This window comes from Tachypleus tridentatus, chromosome 8, assembly GCF_004210375.1.
Source record: "Tachypleus tridentatus isolate NWPU-2018 chromosome 8, ASM421037v1, whole genome shotgun sequence".
Taxonomy (NCBI): Eukaryota; Metazoa; Arthropoda; class Merostomata; order Xiphosura; family Limulidae; genus Tachypleus; species Tachypleus tridentatus.
The window spans coordinates 145250548-145275292 of NC_134832.1; the positions used below are offsets into that span (position 1 = coordinate 145250548).

Below are 24745 nucleotides of genomic sequence, written 5' to 3' on the forward strand. Positions count from 1 at the left end.
TTATATACACTACGAATCTGCAAACTATTTTACCTAATCTATTTCCCTGACCAAACATTTAATTATCAATACTGTCAGTAAGTCATGGTTATCTATCCTGAAGAAGAATGGCTAATTATGTAATAGGGCTTGATTATTTTGGGTCTTTTGAAATCTACTTGATTTTGTGTGTGTGTGTGTAGGATCTTTAGTGCTGGTTCTTTCGTTAGGTTCTCAATATCTTGTTGGTTTTGCCTTTTAGCCTTTTTTATCAAAATAAAAGCAACTCTTGAAGTGAAAACATGACACCCTCTTCCAAGGGAAAAAACAGTTAGGAACAACTTTTTATTTTCCCCTACCAGTATATTTCAATGAAATATCTGATATCTCTCTTCACAAGATTTTGTGATGATTATTTTGTGCACTGAGTTTTTTTAAAAAAATAGATACAAAAATTACCAAATGTATGGTAATGTAATTTCTGCAAAATGTTTTTAAGTCACTCTGGTTATTAAGTCATCAACAAAGAGTTGGTTAAAATTGGACGATGAATCTCAGATACTTGTTACAGTTTTTTGATTGATGAGACAATGCTTCTTGATTCACATTTTCTTTGTTTTCATCCACTTCTAACTCTAGTTTGGATACATTATTCAGTTTTCTTAGAGTTATAATCTTCAAATGCATGATTTACTCCAGTTTCTACAAAAGCATACACCAAACATTCTTAGGCTGTGGGTGCATAATAAGAGTAACAAACAAATCCTGCTTTCTAGCCAGACAAGACTTGCTACATCTTGTCTACTTTTATCAGTTCCAAATTAGGTGCAAATATTTATAGATAGCTTATTGTGTAGCTTTATGCAAAAATATTAATCTTGTTGTGTTTGTTTGTTTTTTTAAATCATGCATATGGACCATTTCAAGAGTGATGCTTCACTGATTGATTTGGTTTCAATAGAGTACACGTGTGTACAGCTACAATTCCAATTCTCAGTGTGTCAGTTATTGTCTTCAGCAGCCATAGGTAAAGTTGTTTTTTAGTGTGCTCTGAATGTTTGTTTTATACAAAGTTGTTTTTAAATCATAATTTTACTGTATTAAGTGAGATGATAAAATTCTTCATGCACAAGAGAGTACCAATACAGTGTAAATTTCTTTCATTATACTTATGTGGTTCTTCTTATAACACAGTAACAATTTTAGCACTGACTTAAACTGGGCAGATTCTTACTTATCGACTATTCTAATTCTTTGTGAACTCTGAATTATGTTGGTTAGGTGTCATGTTTAACATGCTTATTGTATTTCAGTCGTATGCCAAACTGGCTAAATATCATACTTGTTGATTGTTCTCATTGCAAACAAGCATTAAATTGGACCAGTCAGATGTGTGATGCTCATTAACTGTTCATAATATATTTGAGCTTTGAGTTAAGTTGTCTTGTTTATTAACTGTTCATATTGAATTTAAACATAGAGTAAACTGATCAGGTGTCATACTTATTAACCATTCTTACTGTTAAGTAATAACATCCTTTTTCTTATTAGAACACCACCATATATTTGTTGGAGATCTGAGTCCAGAAATTGAAACAGCACAACTTAGAGAAGCCTTCACACCATTTGGAGAAATTTCGTAAGTATATTTTCATCTAAACCTGGATTATTCATAGTAATGTAGAAGTAATGAATTATTTTCCGAGTGTTTTGTTATAGCATATTTGTACATTAGGTTTTGCTTATGTATGAAAATATAACTTAATTTGCATATTTAGTTTTTTTACCATAAATTAATCAAATGCTTGAAATGTTTAAGACATGATGAAATTTTTCTTTTACCTTTTGAAATGTTTTGGGAATTGGGATTAAAATATTTATATAAAAATTATTGATAATTTATACACAGTCTAATGGTTCTGTAGATATGAAGAGATGAAACGTTATAATTTTTTATACATTTAATTTTCAATTTAAAAAACCTGATATTAAAGTAATTCCATATGAACATCTATCGGTCACATTACATACTTTTATTAAAATCATAAAAACAAACACCATTATAACAGTGGCTAGTCTTAGTCTCTGAATACCTTTTGAAAAGTGCTTGTACACATATTTAAACAAAACACACAAAATGAATAAATTGGTTTACATATGTAGTTTTGTGGTTCCCCAACTGAAAAAGTTCGTGGGATTAGTAAGGGTGTCTGTACATACGTGTTCGTTTTTAGCACAGTGAATAAACTTTTAAACAGTAATTTTAATCGAACTTACTGAACAAAAAACTTGATCAGGTAGTAGAACCCTGTTGATTTGGGGGTTAAAATATTACAATATCAAAGTAAAATAAAGTTTATTTCTGTGCAAAATAAAGCATAACCCTGAAATATCAACACACATGCATATTTATCAACACCACAAAACAATAAAAGTCAGTTTTTATACTAGCAATGTTTTATTTATCTATAAATTAATACAGTAATGTGTTTCAGAGTTTTCCGGTAAAAAAAATGATTATTATTATTATAGGGTTTTTATCAAAAGCTGTATATCTTTCGTTATGTATATTTTGTCGTTTCCAAATCCCAAGAGCCAGCTATCTGTCATTGTGATGTTTTTGTAAGTCACATCTTACATTCTGTTATGTATATTCTGCTGTTTTCAAACCTCAGTAACCATCTATCTGATATTGTTCTGTCTTGCATTATCTTCCATTGTGTGTTCTACAAGAGCTAGCTAACTGATATTGTGCTGTTTTTATAACTATCATGATATAAAATATTTCAAGTATTTAACATAAATCAATAGTGAAATTAAAACAAAAAAAGCACTAAACATCACATTTTTAAACTATTGCAAATTTATATTGGAACTTGTTCATCAAGTTACATGTTTCAATTTTAAAGATTTAGATTAAAGTTGAAGTAAATATGTCAGGAAATATTTTCCAGTTTTGACTTTAGTTATATTTTTATTCATATGCATAATAACTTTTGAGTAAGCACTGATTTCTGTTAGTATAGTTGAGGATGTGTGGTAATTGTTCAGCGATTGTCATTTTTGTTGGGATGTGCAAACTAGTTATTCAGGCAATACTGTTTTTCCATGGACAAGAATTGTCTATTACATTAAATGTCATTTCACCATGGATGTTTGATAATTGCTTAGTGATTTTCATTTTGTCAGGATGAAGCTAGTTATTGAAACAGTGTTGTTTTACCCATGCACAAAGGTTGTTTAATTGTTGAGTGAATACTGTTTTACTGAGGATGTAGTAATTGTTCAATGATTGTTGTTTCATCAGAAAGTGTGATCTGATAGGTTGAGTAAATGTTCTTTTTTGTAAATTTGTGGGTTGAGGTTCCAGGATGGCTCAGTAGTTGGTGTGCAGGACTGTGATTATGTTTGTTTTCTGTTGCCACAAAAACATTCACTGCTCTTTGTGGCTGTGAATGTTAAGAAACACATAAAGATCTCAATATTCAGTCAGAATAATTTTGAAGTTGGCAATGCATGTTGTCAACTAGCTGCCCTCTTTATAGTATATTAATTTACAAAATTACTGATCATTATGCCCTTATGATGATTGCTGTTTGAATTTTACTTTTTCTAACCATGCATAGAATTGTTGATGACTTTGTTTCAGAGGATTATGTTAATTGTTCAACGAGTGGTGTTTTCTTTAAATTCATGTGGTATCATGTAAATGCTTTGTTTTTTGTTGTCTTGATAAATTGGTAGATGATGACTGTTTTCTTTACACATTTATATCTGTTGTTGATTGAAAGTTCTTTTACTAGGATAGCAGAAGTAACTTTTGAGTAAACTTTTTTTTCTAGAATGTGTGTTAATATTTCAGGGAATGTATGATAACCAGTTTAATGTCATTTTACTTAGGTAAGTATGTGTAACCATTAATTACTGAATGTTATTTGTCAGAGAATATATATTGTAATTGTTATGTGAATTAATTATGATAATTATTCCCAAATACAGTTGTGCTTACATTTGAAACATCTGATCATGGAGCAGGTCAGGAATAAGACATTTGAGAGTCTGACATTCCACACTGGCTGCTTACTGTAGACCATTAGTTTACGATATATTTTTCTTATCTGCAACATGTAACAACCCAAAAGGAAACAATTTTATATGCTACACAGAATAAACATGAATATTTTAACATTTAATCTACAATCATTAGAACTTGTAAGTGACAGTAAAAAAAGAATGTAATGATGTATTAGTGACACTATATTTGTTGTTTCCAGTGTAGACATTTTGCCCAATACCAAGGATACAATTAAGGTTGTCAAGTCTTAAATTTTGAAGTAAGATTTTGTTTTATACAATGGGTGATCCATAAAGACGTCAAATGATTCAGGCGACTTTTTGACACATACCACCACCATCAACAACAACAACCCCGTCAAACTTAGTCACATGGACAGCCACCTAACCAAACTAAATAACACTCAACAACAGTTGGTAGTAAAACATAAACACAAAGGAAACATTTGACATATTTTTATTAATAATAGATAAAATGTTACAATAAATATGATAAGACAAATTGGTGATTTTACCTGTGACATAAGATTCCTATATATATATATATATAATGTATGTATGTATGTATAATAGAAAGCACAGGTATTTTAATTAGTTTTGGTGGGGTTCTTTCTCCTCATTTTAAATATGTATTTACTTTATTTTTTTGCAGCACTCAGTAAAGTTTTGTTCCATATAGAATTCACAGCAAGAACTTTTTATTTATGTACATTAATAACTTGCTTCTTAATAAATCAGTAGTATAGCAATTTCTTTATGGTTGCCATTTCAATCCCAATAGAGAAAACATTCTCCCTCTGAAATATCAGACAATGCTGGAATACTAAATACTATGACACTGTCTGAAACAGGTTATCATAATTTACACTTTTTAATAATCATTGCTACTTTTCACCAGATTATGACATTTTGTCAACATTCAGTGGATGTAATTAAATGAAAATTTCATTAATTGATACAAGTTTTTAAATAATTTGCCTATATTAAATTCTAAAACATTATCTAATCTTTTAAGTAGGACTGTACTACCAAAAGTAGGGCAGATGGCAACCCTAGATAAAACTGGCTTAATACTGGTTGATTTAAAATAAAACAAAGTGAAAATCACATAATTCTATTGTATTTTTACTCTAAGAGTATTTTTTCTTTTCATAGTGTTCGTTAAAACAATCAGCTTAGTTTTTAGCCACAGTTCAAAGAGATATGAAGAGCATTTCTGGTATGGGTGTAGGGCCACAATCAAAATATTTATTCTTCTAAACATTTTAATTACTTCCCTAACATTAAGCCTAACTGCCTTATTTTAAAAAGTTTATCTCCTTTTTCTTATGCTGTTGTTGCCAACAGTTAAAACTTGTTTAAGAGTGAATAGAAACTATAGACTACTTCTTTCCATAATTGTGAAATCAGTATGTTGTTTGTAAAAAATAAAATCTCCAATGTTCTTAAAGTTTTCAAACTTTAGCTCCAAAGGAAAAATAATGTCATGCATAGCTAGTCCGTGTTAGTAAAAATACTGAATTCAATTTTACGTCAGTCTTCTAAAGTGATTCAAAACCATGAACTTTCAACAAACAAACAAAAAAAATTCTGGTGGAAGAATCAAAGCATGAAACTATGATTTTAACAACCAATATCCTGTAGATTGAAACCTTTAATAAACTACATCTTTTGTAAATTCTGTAACTGTAAGAAGAAACAATGCATGAAGATTCTGATACGAGGATCAAGTAAGTTATTTTCTGGTGAGACAATGCAGTGAAAAATGTCTAAATATACTTTCTGTTGTCATGGCAACTGAACTATAATGTTAAATATTATTACAAATACAAGTTTAGTTTTTTGTTTCAAAACATGAATTACATGGTCTGAGGAAAAGAATCACTTGACAATTCCCAAACATGTTTTGAGAAAAGAAAGAGACATTCACGGGACAGTGAACAAAGATATCCTAAGAAGAAAAAAAGATATTTGCTCAACAATTACCAAATAGATTCTGAGGAGAAAAACAAAAACTGTTCACTCTACAATTACTAAATATGTCCTGATTAAAAAAAAAAATAAAACATTCATTTAGCAATTGTCTTGATGAAGAAAAAAAGGACATTTACTCAAAAATTACTGCCTATGTATTTAGATGAAGTCATCATTCTCTTTATAATTGTGACATGTATCCCAGAATAAAGAATTTCACTTAACAATTACTACAGATATCTAAGAAAAAAATTACATTAACTGAAAACACATGTCAATGAAAACATCATTTATCACACACACAGTATTGGAAATGGACACACAGAGGTTACACATAAATAAGAGTTCTAAACATTGAATAATTGCATCTGAATAGTCAATGTATTATTAGTATAATACAGTTTAACAAAATGCACGAGGTGAATAGTTGAATGACTTTGTTGAAGCCAGTAATTCAAAAGACCTCACCTACCTATTAAATACTGATTTAACAAGTCTCCAGCATGCTTAGGATCACTGTTTTGCTAGAAAACGAATTATTGATCAATAGGTATTGTTCCTGAAGGAATGAGATAATGATTGTACCCCTCAACAGATAGGGTACCATTGTAGATGTTAACTATGACACGTTTTTTATGTAATTATCTGTTTGTTGCCAAACAATTTAAAATTTTGATTCATTTGTAGAAAACATGCTTCTCAAGATTTAATCATCTCATTGTTCAAATTCTGATGAATACTGTTTTGATGGAAGATAAATCCCTACCTGACAAGTCTCATCCTGATGGAATGACATGATAGATAAAAACCTTACTGTACTCATAAATAGTCAGTGTTTCATCAGTCTTGTGTAGATCTCCAATACCATAGGCTGAGATGCAGCCCACACTTGTATTTGTCTCACATATGTAGGTGGTGCATGCTAATTATGATACCCTTCTATGAACTATCACTGGTGTTAAATAATTGGATTTATTTTTTGAGAGCACCATTCTCTAGTCTTGTTCATCACATTGATTCACATATATTTCAGTCTTTTCATTTTGGTATCTTTCCTCAGCGATGGATTTTGAACAGTTACACATCCATTGCAGCCACTTTATGTTAATGTATATCTTATTCTCCAAGAAGTAACATTCACTTCCATACTCCCAGGTAGGCCATTGGAAACATCTCATCTGAATTATCACGTGTCACATATAGAGCATATTCTGAGTTATTTAACATTACTTTTGAATAGTTTGGCCTTCTACTTCAACTGCTTCTCTTGTCAGTAGTTCCATATTTATATACCTTTTTCAAAATTTAATACAACACCTACTGAAATGTGAGATTTCACTTTAATCTGTAGCATGAGATAACCCTCACTGGGGAAAATTTTAATTCCTACCCCCTTTGTTATGTGTTAATTCTGTCGCAAGAGCTATGAGCAAAGTCATCACACTACTGCTTAGAGTAGTGTGACTGGCTGTGTTTTTCGTACTATGCTGGTGTGGCAGTAGTTGGTTGGTTGTGTGATAGTCAGTCATAGTGTAAACTATCAACATGCAACTTTACTCTGGTGTGGTTTATTTTCATACAACAGAAGGAAAGTAATCCTATGATACTTGCATTTTATTGGTGTTAATCACTGTTTACATACTTTGATCAAACAGTAAATATCCTCATAACAATCATATTCACTCAAAATCAACATTGTTTTTCTAGAACAGGCAATAATCACTCAACAGTTACTACACACACAAACAACATGTTCTCTTAATTATGTAACAAAAACCATATGTATTTAAGAATTTTTTGAAGTGACATCATTCACTTAAGCATAACCATCATATCCAATTAAAATAGGAACTACCAGGAGTATCCCACAGTTTAAAAATTAAAAACAGCTAAAATGGGAAAGAAAAGAAACAAAAAACATATCTGGCTTTTGCAACAATGGGGCATCGTCAGGTATTTTAAAGATCAGAACACAAAATATTAAATACATTTAATGATCATGCCAGGAACATAACTTTTGGTTTTAGTATCACAAATATAAACAAACTCTTTACATTTTATTTAACCAATGGAGACTAAATTAAGAAATCAACTAATATTTTTCCAGTTTTGTTGTTATACATTCCATTTTAAACTTTCAGTGTGAAGACTAGCTAGACCAGTGATTCTTAACCTTGTTGGAAGTACTGAACCCCAGAAGTTTCGTACTTGCATTCACTGAACCCTTAGTAATTGGAAAAATAAAATATGATTTTTTCAAATTTGAAACATAACACAAGTAGATATTTTATTAGTGCACAAAATGAACCATGCATCAGTTGCACACAATATCACTGTGTTCAAAGAACAAAACCAACAAAACTTGAATTTCACACAAAAACATAACTCAATGAATATTTACTGCAAATCAATGTGGCTTTTGCTGTTGCCTTTCAGAGACAAGTTCAGAAATGCGCAGCTTCACCTTGGTAAGTGCCACTCTCATATCATTTTCACAACAAATTCTGTTCCTTTTCTTCGTTTTTATGTCTACCATCCTCGAAAAGGATTGCTCGCAAAGATACGTTGTAACAAACAGTATGAGTATCTCGAGGGCTTTCTTAGCAATAAGAGGGTACACTACGATTTGGTGACACCAAAACGTTGAGAGCATTTTTGTTTTGAAAAGTTGCTGTTGAACCTGGCTCTGCTGAAGTACAATGATTTTGTCGAGGTATTCATGATTGTCGCAACACTAAACATGAACGGCTGTCTCACCCATGCTAGATATGACTCTCTGGTGGGGAAGTATCTGTCGAGAGACTTTGCGAACTCATCTAAGTGCATGGCAATTGCTTGCTTCAGTTCCACATCTTCGATCTTACATACATAGTCGTCCAGCAGGGGAAAGTTTACAAAGTTATCATTCTCTGTTCGTCGTTTTCATAATGGTAGCTTTTTTTGAAAAGCCTTCAGGTTTCTATATATTAGAAGTTATTAGTCTAACTGCTTTTTCCAATAGTTATTTTGTGAATATGGCACAAATTCATTTTATGAGTGATATTAATTTTGATTGGCCAATGAAGGAATTTACTGACATTTGACTATCTCGACTGCACTTCTTTGCCAAGCTTAATTTTGCAAAATTTATTTTTTTCAGTTATTTACGAGATGTAAAGGTTAGAGGATGCTTGTCCCATCATTTTTGATGGGTTAAATATAAGTTGATTGTATAGTTTAAATATTATTATACATTCACATACCCATACTAGTGATATAACTCATCAATAATATTTCAATTATAAACACTGACATATTACACCAAAGCAACAACGTTAATATTATAGCAATATTAAATAATCATATGGCAACTAAATCAACTGTAATTAAGATTTAATGTAGGCAATATGGCACAATTATGTTCTATCTCTCACACACACACATATAGTAATGTTATTATTGTTAATATTATAACATAAGCAGTAATAGAGTCATATACCTATGCTACAAAATAACTATAATAAAGGTTTTAATGTAAACAATAGTAAGTGTTCATACTCGCATGTAGATAACACTGTAACATTACAACGTAGAGAAATGCATATTCATACACCACTTACAATGATGTTATCATTTAAAATGTCCAGTTCATCTTCATTTTATTAAATTTATTTGCGTATAGACATATATATCCACAATTGTTACGTTGTTTCACACAGATATACACACACATGGTTTTATTTGTTTGGCATCCAGTCACTCTGTCCTGGTCATCCTCTTGGTCTGTTACACCACAGTTTAAAAGTAAAAACTCTTTTGCTGCATTTGATTTGAATGTAGAGACTTACAGTTGTTCATAGTGCCTAACATTGACCCTTTTCCTAGCATGCTTGCACTTATCCTGCAACAATTTCACATGAATTCTAAACACTTCTAGTTACAATATGAGGAGTCTATTTTGTGTTGTTTTTTAAACCAAGGAATATGCAAAATCCATTGTTTTCTGATGTCAGGAACTAAATGTTTTGAATAGCAATAAGATACATGTATAGGTTGTGTGTTTGGGATTCTTCCATAGTAGGTGTCTGCAACTTGTTGGCAATAAATGCAAATAAATCAATGAACAGCATACAGTCCACTTGTTTTTCAAATAATGTATTTAAAACAAGGTAAATGCATGTACAAAACCTTTTCACACTATGTATATCATAGTTGTATCTTAAATATCATACAGTTTCCATCTTCTGATCAAAACTCTGCTTAGGTCAATTATATTGCTTTAGAATTCAATTGAAAAGTCAAACTATTTCTCTGTGTTTTTATCTTAAACACTGTTGGTGTATAATTTACTTACCTTGCCTTGTAAGTTACCACAGTTGTATCCTAAACTTCCAGTACTCATCTGCTTTTTGTCAGAGTCCACATAGGCAAGTTCAGTTGCTTTAGACACTATTTTACAAGACAGATTATTCTCCTAAAATGTCAGAAAACTGTCAATCTCACTTTAATGTATTAACCGTTAGGCTATTCACTCCTAGAGTGGTTAACTTTATACTTTCTAACCTTTCCTGACCAAAACACTCTTTCACTAGGCTTTTGTTTGTTTTGAGTTTCATGCAAAGCTACTCGGGTTATCTGCACTAGCCATCCCTAATTTAGCAGTGTAAGACTAGAGGGAAGGCAGCTAGTCATCACCACCCACTCCCAACTCTTGAACTGCTCTTTTACCAACAAATAGTGGGATTAACCGTCACATTATTAATGCTCCCACGGCTGAAAGAGGGAGCATGTTTGGTGCAACCAGGATTCGAACTTGCAACCCTCAGATTACGAGTTGGACGCCTCAACACACCTGGCCATGCCGGGCATGACACTAGGCTTTACTTTTAGCTCTCTTTATCATTTGCTTGCTGCTATTTATTTGTCTATCACTTAGGATTTCTAGAAATCTCTATATCCTCAACATCAGTGGATTGCACACATTTGGTAACTTCAGCATCAATAACTTATGTATTATTAATTTATTTATTTTGTGAGTTAATATGTCAATAATAACTACACTAAACAGTCTGTTTATATCTAATATCCAACATAATTGGAACTGTATTGCCACATAATTCTTTGTGTGCAGTGGTGTTGGAAATAACCTGAGATTTCTTTAGATTTAACTACACATCCAACTATTTAACTTTGAGAAAATATAGTTTATTCTTATATTTGTATTCTGTGGTCTTTATTGAGCTATAATTGTGTTTATATATATTTTATATATCTGTGTCATTTACATGTGATATGTGAAAATAATTTTCCTATTATTTTGTAAACAATATTGGTAAGCTGCACATTATAAATGGTACTATCACACCTGTAGAAAGTTCAGTGAAGAATTTTGTTCTTTGGTATTCTTGATGATACAGGTTAATATACTGATGTTTAATCAGTTGTTGTTTGAGTCAGTTCTTTGGCTTTATACCCTGGTCCTTCTAAGTTAGTAGACTGTGATCTCTATACTTTCTCTGAATCAGTAAACAGATGTTCTGTTTGAGGTATTCTGGCCAATAAGTGTATAAAGTACTCTTGGTTAGTAGATAGTTGTTTTGTTTGGTGTCCTCTGGTTCGTGAGTATCCCATCTATAGTTATCGTGGTGTTTTATGTGCTCTGGTCAATATACAGGTGTTCTGTTTGATATCTTCTGGACAGCAATAACACCTTCTTGTTTAAAAAATGATTGAGAGCTTTAAACAACTGCTGCCGACCAGTGCATGTGAGCTGTTAGTTTGCTGATGCCTTATCTCATTTCTTTCTCTTTTGTTTTATAAAATTAGACAGTAAAAGTTAAAACACCAGAAATATTGTAAAGTTATCTGTGATCTTGTCCTGTGTAAACTAATATCAGCTGATTGTTCAAACAGTGAGCACCATGACAGGCCTGACGGGGGCTCAAATAAGGCCATAGCAAAACCCATTTAACAGAAGCTTACAAGAGTTTGTTGGATGGCATCTGTCAAATATAAAGGCCTGTAGTAGATATCTAAAGTATTCTTGGTTAGTGAGCAGGTGTTGTATTTGATGTCCTCTGGTCAGAAGGTATCTGAGGTTTTTTCATGATTAGCAAATTGATGCACATGATGTCTACTACAATGAACTACTTGAACTGTTATTCACTACAATTAATGGTTTTTATGGTAGTACTTTTCCAAACACTCATGGCATTTTGATTTTATCTTCATTTTTTTTCTTCTTGTCCAAGTAACTAATATTTCAAAAATGTTTGTTGATCCCTTTTTTTTTATTAACTTGTTAGGCTTTTGGATCATGAAGGGAAAAAATGCATAAAGGCAATTTTTGCAAATAATGAACTAATTGCAACTAATCATTTTTCTTTAGTACAGAATGCTGTTATAGAAGATACTAAAGATAAGCAAGTATGCTGTGCAATGACCTAGTATTTTGTATAAATTTAAATGGAGCAATGTACCATGTTTTCATGCTACAACAAGTGTACCAGACTATGATTGTGAACTATTGTTCAAATGATCTCTATTGCTAGCCACAGTTCAGTCATTTCATTTACATTTAACCTCTTAACTTTACATAAAGTCTATAATTTTTGTCTCACCCTTTTCCTCCTACATATCATTTCATCACATTTGTTGCACTGTTGTTGAATATATTTGTACCCTTTGTTCCATCAATTTTATGTCTCTCCAACACCATTGGCTGAGATGCTACTAACATTCTGTTTGTCCTGAAGCATGCTTCATTCTACAGTTGTACATTAACCATGATCCACTTTTTTCCTCTTCCTATTTAACAGACTACTATTGAATTTATATTAATATCTAAAGAGAGAATTTTCATTTGATTGCTTTGATCATTCCATTAATTGAATCCTGGTGTCCATTTCTGACTTTATTTTACTACATCTTCTAAGTAGTGGCTTTTGAGTAGCTAAACAATAACTGAAACCACTTCTCAATAATATGCATTCTTACTGTTCTGGAAGAAATATCCATTCCAATATTTACAGCTAGAACATTGTCAAGATATCTACTGGATTATCATGTATCATTTACAGAGCATATCTTAAGTTACTTAATAACTGTTTTTTGTTAGTTTTTACATATTACACAAATTTCAGATGTTGTTTGTTTCAGTACTAACTTTTGGTTATGTGGTAGTAACGTTTTTTTTTCAATTATAAAAATTTATAGCTCTCTTTTGCTATTAAGTTTTTTTATAAACATTTTTCAGAGATTGCCGAGTAGTCAGAGATCCTCAGACTCTCAAATCTAAAGGTTACGGGTTTGTCTCCTTTGTTAAAAAAGCAGTAAGTAACAGGATTTCTCTAGTTTTATTTTGCACGCATTTACAGCGTATGTTGTTAAACGTATAAGATTTATGAAACTAATCTCTTTTTTTTTTTGTGTGTGTTCAAACCTAATAATTTCCACCTTTTATATTCACTTAGCATATCTAATTTAATACATTTTATGTTAGTTAGGGCCATTATTACTTAGAACAAAACTTTAACACAAGTATGCAATTAAATATTTTTTGGCCATACATGCCCTACTTTGTATAATGGTCATTGGTTCCTTTGGCAACACAGACATCCTCCTACCTTAATAACATTGTAACATTTTGGATGGCTTTACATGAAAAACTGTACATACATTTCTTACTAATATCCACATTGTTATTAATAAATACTTTTGAAGATAATTATGTTTAAGTAGTGTGCACTGCAACATACTATCAAACATACTAACATTATTTTAATAACACAACTGTTTTGTTCTATCTGATATACTTGTTTTATTGTTGTGTCAGCTAACTTTAAATGCTTAAATCTAAATGTGACTGCAGTGTAGCAGGGAATTCTTAATAACACAAAAATAATAAAATGTTAAAAGGAATAAAACTGTAGCTTTTTTTTTCCCTACATATTAACCAGTTGTGAGCCTTGAAGAATATCTAATGTTATGTTACAGTAGACAAGTTAATGTAAGTATAGTTTAAACATCTTTTATCAACATAAACTTAGAAATGAAATTATCAGTGTTTAACAGAACAACACTGAAAGTGTTTGACAAGTGTGTTGATGTTGCTGAAAATAAAGGTAATAAAGATGTTTAAGAACATTTTTATTGTATATATGAATCTTTGGAAATCTATTTTTAATAATATTACAAAGTATCACTGTTAGAAGTATTTAAACTTTTCTCATTTTAATTCCATATAAAAGTATTAAAAGCAACAATTTCAACCCTTGAATAAAATATTTGAAACTTGATATGAAATACATATAGTAGTATATGAATTTACTAGAACACTTCATTTCTCCTATAGGTTTGTTTTTGTGTGTGTGTCCAAAAATAAAATTTTTCTAGTTTAAATGTTAGAAAAGGCTACACATTTAATATAACATTTAGAGGACATTATAAGATTAGGGACTTTTGTGGATTAGAGGAGACAATGAGAACTGTGGGTTGTTTCTGGTATATGTGATAAAAATCATGAAAGGAAATATACCTTCTTTTATTCCTGTTCAATTTGTCTTATAACCTTTGATGATCTGAAACTAAACAGCGAGTTCTTTCCTAATAATATGGAGCAAGCAAAATGTGAAATCAGGTGTATCATTTTTGTAGTTTTGACAATTTTATTGACAGAGAAAAAAAAAGGTGTTTTTTGGGGTATAAGGGCATAGAGGTTTGAGCCCCCTGTGCATGTCACTGCACATTTGATTTATCTTAAAATATTAATAGAAACACAACATGTAGTTACACTCTCAATACCTTGGTGCAGCATGGTTCCACATGATACATAGTTTTTGTTCCAGTCAGAACTTGATGTTTTCAAATTCTGTTTGTTTTTTTCTGACCACTTTAATTTTGTTATTTAGATAGAATGAAGCTAAATAAAGTTACAATCTCTTTCCAGGATGCTGAAGTTGCTATTTCCCAGATGAATGGCCAGTGGTTGGGAACCAGAGCTATTCGAACAAACTGGGCCACCCGTAAAGTATCTGCCAACAGAAGCCAGTTCGAAGGTACGTTGTGTACTATTGACACAAACTGGGCCACCCGTAAAATATCTACCCACAGAAGCCACTTCAAAGGTAAGTTGTTCTGTTCATTGCTGACACAAACTGGGCCACCTGTAAAATATCTACATACAGAAGGCAGTTCAAAGGTAATTGTCCTGTTCACAATTGACATAGACTGGGCCACCTGTGAAGCACCTTCCAACATAAGCCAGTTCAAAGGTAAGTTTTCCTGTTCACTATTGACACAGATTGGGCCACCTGTCAAATTACTCTCAACATAATCCAGTTTAAAAGTAAGTTGTACTGTTTGATTTTGACCTAAATTGAGTCACCTGTAAAGCATTGCCCATCTGAAACAAGTTTGTAAGTAGGAATTTTCTTTTCACTGTTTGCTCTTTTATATCGGCATTGAAAAATAAATTTGTATATTAAACTTCAGATAACATTAATTGAATATTTTATTTTATTTTGTTTTCTTATGCATAGGTTAACTGATGAGAATTTTGGTTTGTGTGTAATACTGAGTAAAAGTGTTATTTTTAAGAATAACAGAAATATTACAGGGGTTGAATAAATTTTGTTAAAATAATTTTGAAATCTATAAATTTGTTACAGCTCATATCTCCATGTTCAATCATGTTCCATTTTTATGATTGGGTGTTTTGACAATAGCTCTACATTCTAGTTTCCATTGCAAAAGTCTCCATCGTAAGGCTATCTGTTTAAACTTTAAAGCATGCTCTTTTCCATGCTTTCTACAAGCCACCTAGTGCATGAAGGTGAAAGTTTCCCAATTCTTATTTTAGTAATCTAATAGCATAGTAATGCATAGATGCAGCGTCATCAACTTGCCTGGTTTGTCTTGATGTGGAATAGGAGGAATAAATGATTAATTTTTCTGCTTCTTCAAGTTCAGTTGAACATACGTGTTGTGGAAGTAACTTTGTAGATGTGGTTTATTTTGGTTTTAAAGATGGAAATCCTTGATTAATTTGCATACACTTGCCTCTGGTACGTGGATTGGCTTTTATCACTGATTTTTGTGTTCATAGATTCTCACTTGGTACAAGATGCCACACTTTGTTTATCATTGCTGGTGTTTAACTTGTTAAAGGTCTCTTTCTGGGTTGTCTTCAATCCCAAGTTGATCCATATGCCTTTGTAATTTTAGTGCTATTAAGTATTAAGTAGAAGTAACATTCTCCAAATAAAAGGACAACAGAGAATCTAGGAGAGAGCACTCCATCTACTCAGATAATGGTGGCTTTGACATATCTTTAAACCAATTCTTATTACTTTTACTAATGTTTATAAATTAGCAAGAAGTAATGTGAATAACCAATACTTTCTTGTGCCATTAGTAATGCCAGAGGGCAAGACCATCCAGTTATCTAGCTGTTCATGGCATCATCATGTTTATGGAAGCTCAACAAACATTGCCTACGTTGAAATACAAAGTTGTAAATATACTTGAAAGAAATATGTACTCAGTTTTAGTCTCTTACAAATGACATTTGTCAGTAGTAAAGGTATAATTGCATAACCTAATGTAGAAGAAGGACTTATTCTGTGAACTTCTGTATCTTTTCATATCTGGATACTTGGCATAAAATTCAGTTACTTTTATAATTAATATTCAACAAATATGTGTGTGTATGTGTACATTGATAAGGAACAGTCTATTAAGATAATATCAAAAGGAAGGACTGCTTTAAAAAACACCAAATCCAAACCTCTGGCTTATAATAATTTGTTATAAACAAAAACACTGCAGTAATCAAAAGGATCCCTAGAGTACAGGGTATAATGTGGGATATGAAATGTGTCCTAGGTTTTGGAGGTGACTGAAGAATTAGGACCCACATTGCAGTGGAGATACATTGTCTATCACTCTTAACTTCTGTTTGCCAAATTGTATTGCAAATTTATATCTTTATGAAAATGAGTTTATTGAAAATTACATAAACCCAGATGTTTTTGCTTTAACTTACAGATATGAAGATGATTTGATGAGTGTAAATAACCCTGAAATAAGTAATGTTCTAGATACTATTTAGAAATTGAAAATTTTAAATATCTAATGTAGAGGCACATTAGTTAGATTTAGAAATTAAAATAATTTTTAACGAGATTGATCTAAATATTTTTAATAAAAGAAAGTGTTTTGCTTTTCCATTTTATGGTGTACCATCTTTTAAGGGTAAGGTACCATACTCTTCCGTTATGAGCATTGTAACTTCATAATTATTCAGATTTTGTAAAATGTGTGATAAATTACAATATTTTACTATTAACTTTGAAATATTGATACAAAAAATATTTAATAGATTTAACAAAGAACTTTAAATAAAATAATTAAAATAGTCTGAGGTGTAAGTATCAGAATGTAATAATAAATCAACATAAAGAAGTAATCATTATGGAAATTGCACTGAAAGTTTTTGATAACTATGTTTAATTGTTAATAGTGACATTTAAACAACCTGGCACAATATGCAAATGAACAGCTTATTGCATATACAGACTTGTTTAGAATATGAAAATTGGTAGTTACAATAGGCTTTAATGGGTGGTTGGGAATTATACTAGTTAAGTTAGATCATTGGTTGGGACACTTTATACTAGTATGATGTATCAACTGGGTAACTAATTAGTGCCTTACCACAATAATGAGGGCTGGAATGTAAACTGCAGGGGGTAAGTATATTTAACTTACTTCCAAATGTTTTTTCTTTATTTTGAAAATTGGTTATCTTCCCATAGCTGTCTGCAGGCAGTGAAGGATGATATAGGTGGTGGGACACTGCGTACCTGAGGACCCACAATTTCTGTTTCTCTTTCTTTGATGATTTTATTATTTAATTATTTTGTATTTGTTGTGAGTCTATGGAACAGAAGTGAAGACTGATAGATTGTGTATCCCAACTGCAATGTAGGTCCTACTTCCTCAGTCACTTCTAAAACTTAGGGTATACTTTCTATCCCACATTATAGTCTGTATCCTGGGAATCCTTTCCATTCGTGCAGTATTTTTGTTTGGGCTTGTTTTTGTTTACAACAAATTATATATATAAATATGATTTTGTAACTTTGTAATCTGTCTTCCTGTTTTTTCCAAAGAACCCACTTACATTTAAACTGATGACTCACAAAAACAAAGGCCAAAGCCACTGACAATAGTTAGAAACCTATTATTTTTCTTTCTTTTATTTGTGGCCCTGACTGTCAGAGCCAGGATCTTAGTGACCCATGAAATCAACTTATATCAAGCAATTGTCACCGATGGTAAAAAGAGATGTACATGGAACTTTTGACGGTTGTATCAAACAGAAAAGCTCTTTCAGGTACCTGTGGTGGACTTTAATTCTATCATAGTATTTCAGAAGGAAAACATTTTGATGACTGTCTTCAACTTTTTACATAATTGGATGGTCCACATCTCCTTTTCATACAATAGCTGCCCCATGACTCAGCACTAAATCTGAAGGCTTATGCTGGTTGTGAAAACATCAAAGATAGCCCAATGTTTAGCTTCATGCTTAACAATAAAAATAAAATAAACTTTGAGTACAGGAACTTGGATATAGAGGAACCTTCTGTCACTTACATTTGTATGGTTTTCCTTTATTTCTTTTCTTATTTGTACAGTCTTTATTTATCTTTTAAAACAAATTGAGTGTATTCTACAAAAGAGGAGACTTTTAGCAGAAGTTTAAAATGAACTCTTAGTGAAAGAAAATGAAATATATTAAATCCTATGAAAGTTTGTTGCAGAGAGAAAATATTACATGATTTTTTTTTTTTATTTTGCACAAAGCTACTTGAGGGCTATCTGTGCTAGCCATCCCTAATTTAGTAGTGTAAGACTAGAGGGAAGGCAGCTAGTCATCACCACCCACTGCCAAATCTTGGGCTACTCTTTTACCAATAAATAGTGGGATTGACCGTCACATTGTGCCCCCACAGCTGAAAGGGCGAGCATGTTTGGCGTGATGGGGATGCGAACCTGCGACCCTCAGATTACGAGTTGCACGCCTTAACACGTTTGGCCATGCCGGGCCATATATTACATTAAATAGACATAACAATAATGCCATTCTTCCCATATCACTTATTCTATTCTACATACATCACTGTTGATCATTCCTCACAAAACTTAATGGCACTTGTATCCTCAAAGTCTCTCCTGATCCTACATGAGCTTGTATACAGAAAAATTTTGAAAATATTAGATAAACCTCAGAGCTAACTGAAGAAAACTGTATTTAAGCAGAACTTTAACATTATATTTTGGTTGAAACTTGTTCTTTGCAATAAACCTAGATGAATAGAACAAAAATGTCTTTTTAAATCAGCATCAGAACATCAGTTTAATTCTGGATGGGTATGTAATGTCTTATTTACTGCTCAGTTTCAGAACTTTATAATGTTAGATGTGCTTTATTGAATATACATGAGACTGAAAAGTATGTTAGTAGACAAGTGGTTAATTCACATTGTTTTTAAGTAATAACCTATTTCTTTACATTTAGCAAGTCATTTTTGTTATAATATCTAATACAATATTCTAATTCTTCCAAACCTTGTGAAATGTTATGTTGCAGCAGTATCCACTACATTTTATCATCACAGGTTTTGTTTTCTAATGTATGGATTTATAAATCCCTTCCTTGCTATGCTGTTTTTTGTATATTTTGTTTCTCTTGTTTTTTTCACATCTACTTGGATTACTTTTGACTAGGAATTCTGAACTGTTATGCAATAAAAGCACATTTTTAAAATAATTTTTAATTTACACAGATTTTGATAATTTAATGGTTTGTTTTATTATTATTATTATTAAAGAACAGATGTACTTCTACTGCAGTAGAAATACAAATTTTAAAGGAGTTTTCATGATCTGATTAATAAATAATTTCTATGCTGATTTGTTATATCTTTTCTTTGGCACATTCTTTAAGGTAATTCTCAAGCTCTTAGTTTTGATGAGGTATATGCCCAGTCAAGTCCAACAAATTGTACTGTGTATTGTGGGGGTATTAGCCAAGGACTTTCAGGTGAGAGTTACACCATTATTTGGTTGTTGTATGAAATATTATGTTAACCACATTTCGAGTGAAACTTGTGTATAAACTGTTAGCTTTTATTGTTACACACATTACCCTGAAGGTTGTGCATAGCAAATGTTTCTGAATTCTTATATTTCTAAAGTTATTTTCAAGTTTCATACAATTGAAAAAATTATACTTTAATCAAAACAGGTGTATCAGTGAAATAAATTACTACATTATGATACCTTGTATGTTGTTCTGCAGGAGGTATATTATTATAATGTAAAAACTGTTTTGGTGTTACTGTTGAAAGTTTGGTGTTTCCTTTATGAGTTTATTGGTCTTTATTTGTTGTTACACTCAGAAGCAGCAACTTACCAAAAACTAAGATATCTAGCATTAATTTAATTAATTGTTGTGTTGGATAGAATATCTGAAATCAGTATAACTGTCAGTCTAAAAGCCTAGTTAATGGCAAGCTATCTGGTAGTTACCTTTTAATGAAATACCTTAGCTATCAAAAAGGAAGAATTTTTTATACTGGAATCATGTTATACATCTGACAAGGTAGTAAGTGAATCTTTTCATGATACACAGCATGAAACTAATAATTAATACTGACTTCTTTGTTTTTCATCTGAGTTAATGTATAAAATTAGTAATAAACAAATATTTACTGATCATGATTATGTAAAGTAAACTGGTTAACCACTTTGTTAGAATATCCACACATTTCTTGAACATTTCATTTTTTGAAGGAATTAGTGATATAAAGGTCAGTGTGCATGGTAAAAGGCATGAGAAAGAATGTCTCCACATTTCAAAGGAGTATGAGAAAAAGTGATCACTTTGCAGGAGTGTCAGTATCAAGGACCATTCATTCAGAAATATCTTTCATCAAAGACCATCAGTAAAAAATACAACTACTGTCGAGGTTAATCATCAACTGCTAGTGACTGATTGCAGGAAATCATTATTGCACAGTTGTCTGACATTCAACAGGTATCAAACTATGTTCCAGTTGACCTGTTCCTTCAAGTATGGCTGGGATTTTACGTTATGAAGTTTTCTGAATAATAACCAATAATCAATCTATAAAACAATTTTCTATAGATGTAGAGAAGAAAGCATGGTTTGAGTGGTGTAAATTGTAGATGTTTGATGTTTCCTGAGGAGTTGCGGTTTTTCTTTAGGTATTATGAAGTCACATGAACACTTGACTCTGTTTGTGTTGCTGTTTAGAAAATGCAAGATGCTTGAAATGGGAGTAACATTCTTGTGGGAAAGGTTGGATTGTGTGATTCCTTTATAAGAGCTAATAACTAAAGTGTGCTTAAATGCTGTTACCATTCTTATCCACCATTTTGTGCAATAGGTGTTCTGTACCATGCTGAGTTCAAGAGAAAGATGGTCCAATGCAATATTTAGTGGTAGTCTTAATAAAGTGGACTAACAACAAAAGTGTACCTAAATGCTGTTGCCATTCATACTGTGTATTTTGTACAAGAGATGTTCCACACCAGGCTGCGGTGAGGAGAAAAGTTGTCTATTGCAATATTTGGTGGGGATCCTAATAAAGTGGACTATTTGTATTCATTTTGTGTACTAAAAATATTCATGTGTTTATATTGGGTAGGAAATAGTTTCAAGTAATAAATAGCTCCAACATAATAATAATAATCTCTGTGTTTATTTGCTATATATGAAGTTTCATGTTTATTCTGAGCTTTGATTTTAAAAGTTTTTTGGTTTTTTAATAGATGAACTTATTCATAGGACTTTTATATCCTTTGGTCCTATTCAAGAAATAAGAGTTTTTAAAGACAAGGGTTATGCTTTTATCAGGTATGTATACGTGTTTCTATAAAAGAAATAAGAAGTTTTAAAGACAAGGGCTATTATTTTATCAGGTACATGTACAATGTCCTGTATAAAATAGTAAGGGATTTTACAGATGAGGGTTATGCCTTTAACATGTTTATCTACAGTGTTCAGCCATAGATGATGTCATGTAATATTATTTTTATAGACAGTTGTTAGAGAGATCACATTTATTTGCAATTTCAGATTATTGATTCATTTTTGCAAGTCTGGTTCATGTGACTAATGAACAACTACATTATCCTTCTTGGAACACTATATTAACTAACTTAATCCAATTATTGGACTCTCTTAAATAGCTTAAGGTTTTCAGTAGAATTATGTGTATAGTTTATTTGCATGAATGTTCTTTAAATTATTAGTTTTGTTATATCTGTGTTATATAAATTAGACTTAGAAAAAATAGTGTTTATGCTCCAAAACGTAAGTTGGATGCAGTGATATTAGCAAATAGTCGTGTGTAATTTAGAAACATAATTATAAAGTACTTGCATTTTGTTTCTACTCACTAATTCATATTTTTACTTTGTATCTAAGTCTGTGACACTTGGTTCACACAGAAGAATGTTTAAAAAGTTATTTAATCTACATCTAGATCTAACACCGAGTTTTGTGGTAGAATAAAGTGTAGGTCTCACTTTGGACAGAAATTCCCATGGTATAACAGAAGATAGGACAAAACTAGCTGTTTATTTTCAAAACTAAGTTGTTTCCTTCACCTAAAATGTACAGTTTAGAAATTAATTATCTTTAATCTTGTTCAATTCATAAAAACAGTATTGCTCAAAACTGCAATTCCCAATCAAGTTTTCAATTAAATTTGTTGTCTGTTTTATTATATGCTAATTTCTAGCATCTTAGTCCCCCAATGGTACAGTGGTAAGTCTATGGATTTCAACACTAAAATCAAGGGCAGACACAACAGGTAGACCGATAGGGTTTTGCTATAAAAACATACACACACTCTAGTATCTTAATATGAAGAAAATACGATTATGACAGACCAGAAAGGTGTATCGCATTATTGCCAACAAATAGTGATTTAAAGTTTCATTAAATATAACTTTCTATTGTTAATCAAATTGGGATTATGCTATATTATTGAATTTAAATTTTTGTAGTATAATGTGAAATGAATTACATGTTAAAACGTGCAACAAACTTCATCATACAAATAAATAAACCACCGGAAATAATTTACAGTTGGAAGGTTTATACTACACTATGTAACAAAATTTTTACTATTTCTTGTTCCTGGGTAAAAAGTGTTATTTGCCAATTGCTTATGCCTAAAATAAAGTTTTTCTCTTCAAACTTTGCTTTTGTAACTTGGGAGCATATAACAAAAACATCATGGGAAGCTATATTTAGAGGCTGATATGTGGAAGTGATTTACATTACAGTCGCAAATCTCAAAAAATGACTCACTTCTAAACATTTTTGTTCATTTTTGTATAACTTTAGTGTAAATACATGTAAATTTTGATTAATATGTTGTTTCATTCAGACCTTACGTAAATGAAAATGTGCAGATTCGCTGGTTTTTACATAGAAAATAGGTTAATTTCTAAATTTCATCATCCAGATCACAAACGCAAAATTTGAAGGGAATAATGACCATTTTCTGTACTTTTACAACATAAGCAATTAAGAAATAACACGTACTACCCAGGAAAAATATTTTTTGTGTTATATAGTGTTATTAGATGCCTTGTAACCAGTGTAAAGAGTAAACAGCATAACATATGTGAGTAAGAAGTTAGTGTAAACAACATAGCAACTAAGTCTGTTACAAATTAACCCTTTCCAGATGGGTTGTGGGTCAAAGGCTATGTCATTGCATTTGTTGACTTGCACTTGAACCTTTATTGAACTACTGTTTTATGAATTTATTTTAAGTTTGGAATGAAACTGTATATTATAATTTAAGTTTTCACATTACACATTATTCAATTTCTTAATCTAAATGTAAATGTTAAACAAACATGCCTGAACACTGAATTTTGTGTCACTTGGTATGTTGAATGCAGCATTGGTTGAAATTAGATGTTTGTGATGTCAAAATATATGAATTGCATGAATAAGAAATTTAAATTACCAATATTGGCAAGCAAAAATATAAAATAAGAACCTCTTTTCTTTTTGCTCAGATATCACTTGCATACTAAATCCAACACAGTGGTTCTGCTCACCTCTTTCCGTTTTTAGAAAATGTCCCTTATACACACTTAATTCCATGTATGACATGTGAATAACCAATTGAAAGCTGAGAATGTCTCCTAGTGACTTTTTTAGCCATTTTTAAATATGACAACATGATCTCTTTCTTGTGTGACAAACCTTTGCACTGTTGAATTATTAGCCTGTTTAAAATTTCATATTTTTTAAAAATTTTTGGTTTAGTTACTAAATTTGATAAATGATAATATAATTCTGCAGTATGGGTATAATAATTTATGATTTTTTTGGTTGTTTAAATGTGTATGTGTGTAACTTAAAACGAATAATTTTGTTTCACATGCAAAATTTCATAAGGCTTAGCAAACTACAACAAGCAAGAACCAAGTATGAAGGTCATAACTATAAGAGATCACTGTTTGATTTACTTCTTTATTTACTCCCCTTGGTGTGGATTCCTCCCAGGGAAGGTTCTGTTCTTTCAGTTTGCTTCCTCTGGAATCTTAACATCCACCCACGTGTTTGCTGTGTGTGGCATGACCTGTGAAGGGGAGGAGAGGATCCTGGTGGTTGAGG

At 31.4% G+C, this 24745-nt stretch overlaps 1 protein-coding gene across 4 annotated transcripts in view; it reads left to right on the top strand.

Moving 5' to 3' along the window:
• LOC143223692 (cytotoxic granule associated RNA binding protein TIA1-like) overlaps window positions 1–24745 on the top strand; it is a 160775-nt gene that overhangs the window by 121917 nt on the left and 14113 nt on the right. For 2 of the 4 annotated variants that reach the window (XM_076451994.1, XM_076451996.1), the window contains 5 exons: window positions 1531–1618; window positions 13262–13337; window positions 14954–15131; window positions 20021–20116; window positions 21871–21955. In XM_076451994.1, coding sequence (XP_076308109.1) covers window positions 1531–1618; window positions 13262–13337; window positions 14954–15131; window positions 20021–20116; window positions 21871–21955 — 523 coding nt within the window. The remainder of the gene's footprint in view (window positions 1–1530; window positions 1619–13261; window positions 13338–14953; window positions 15132–20020; window positions 20117–21870; window positions 21956–24745) is intronic. The other 2 variants (XM_076451995.1, XM_076451998.1) reach the window with 1 other exon arrangement.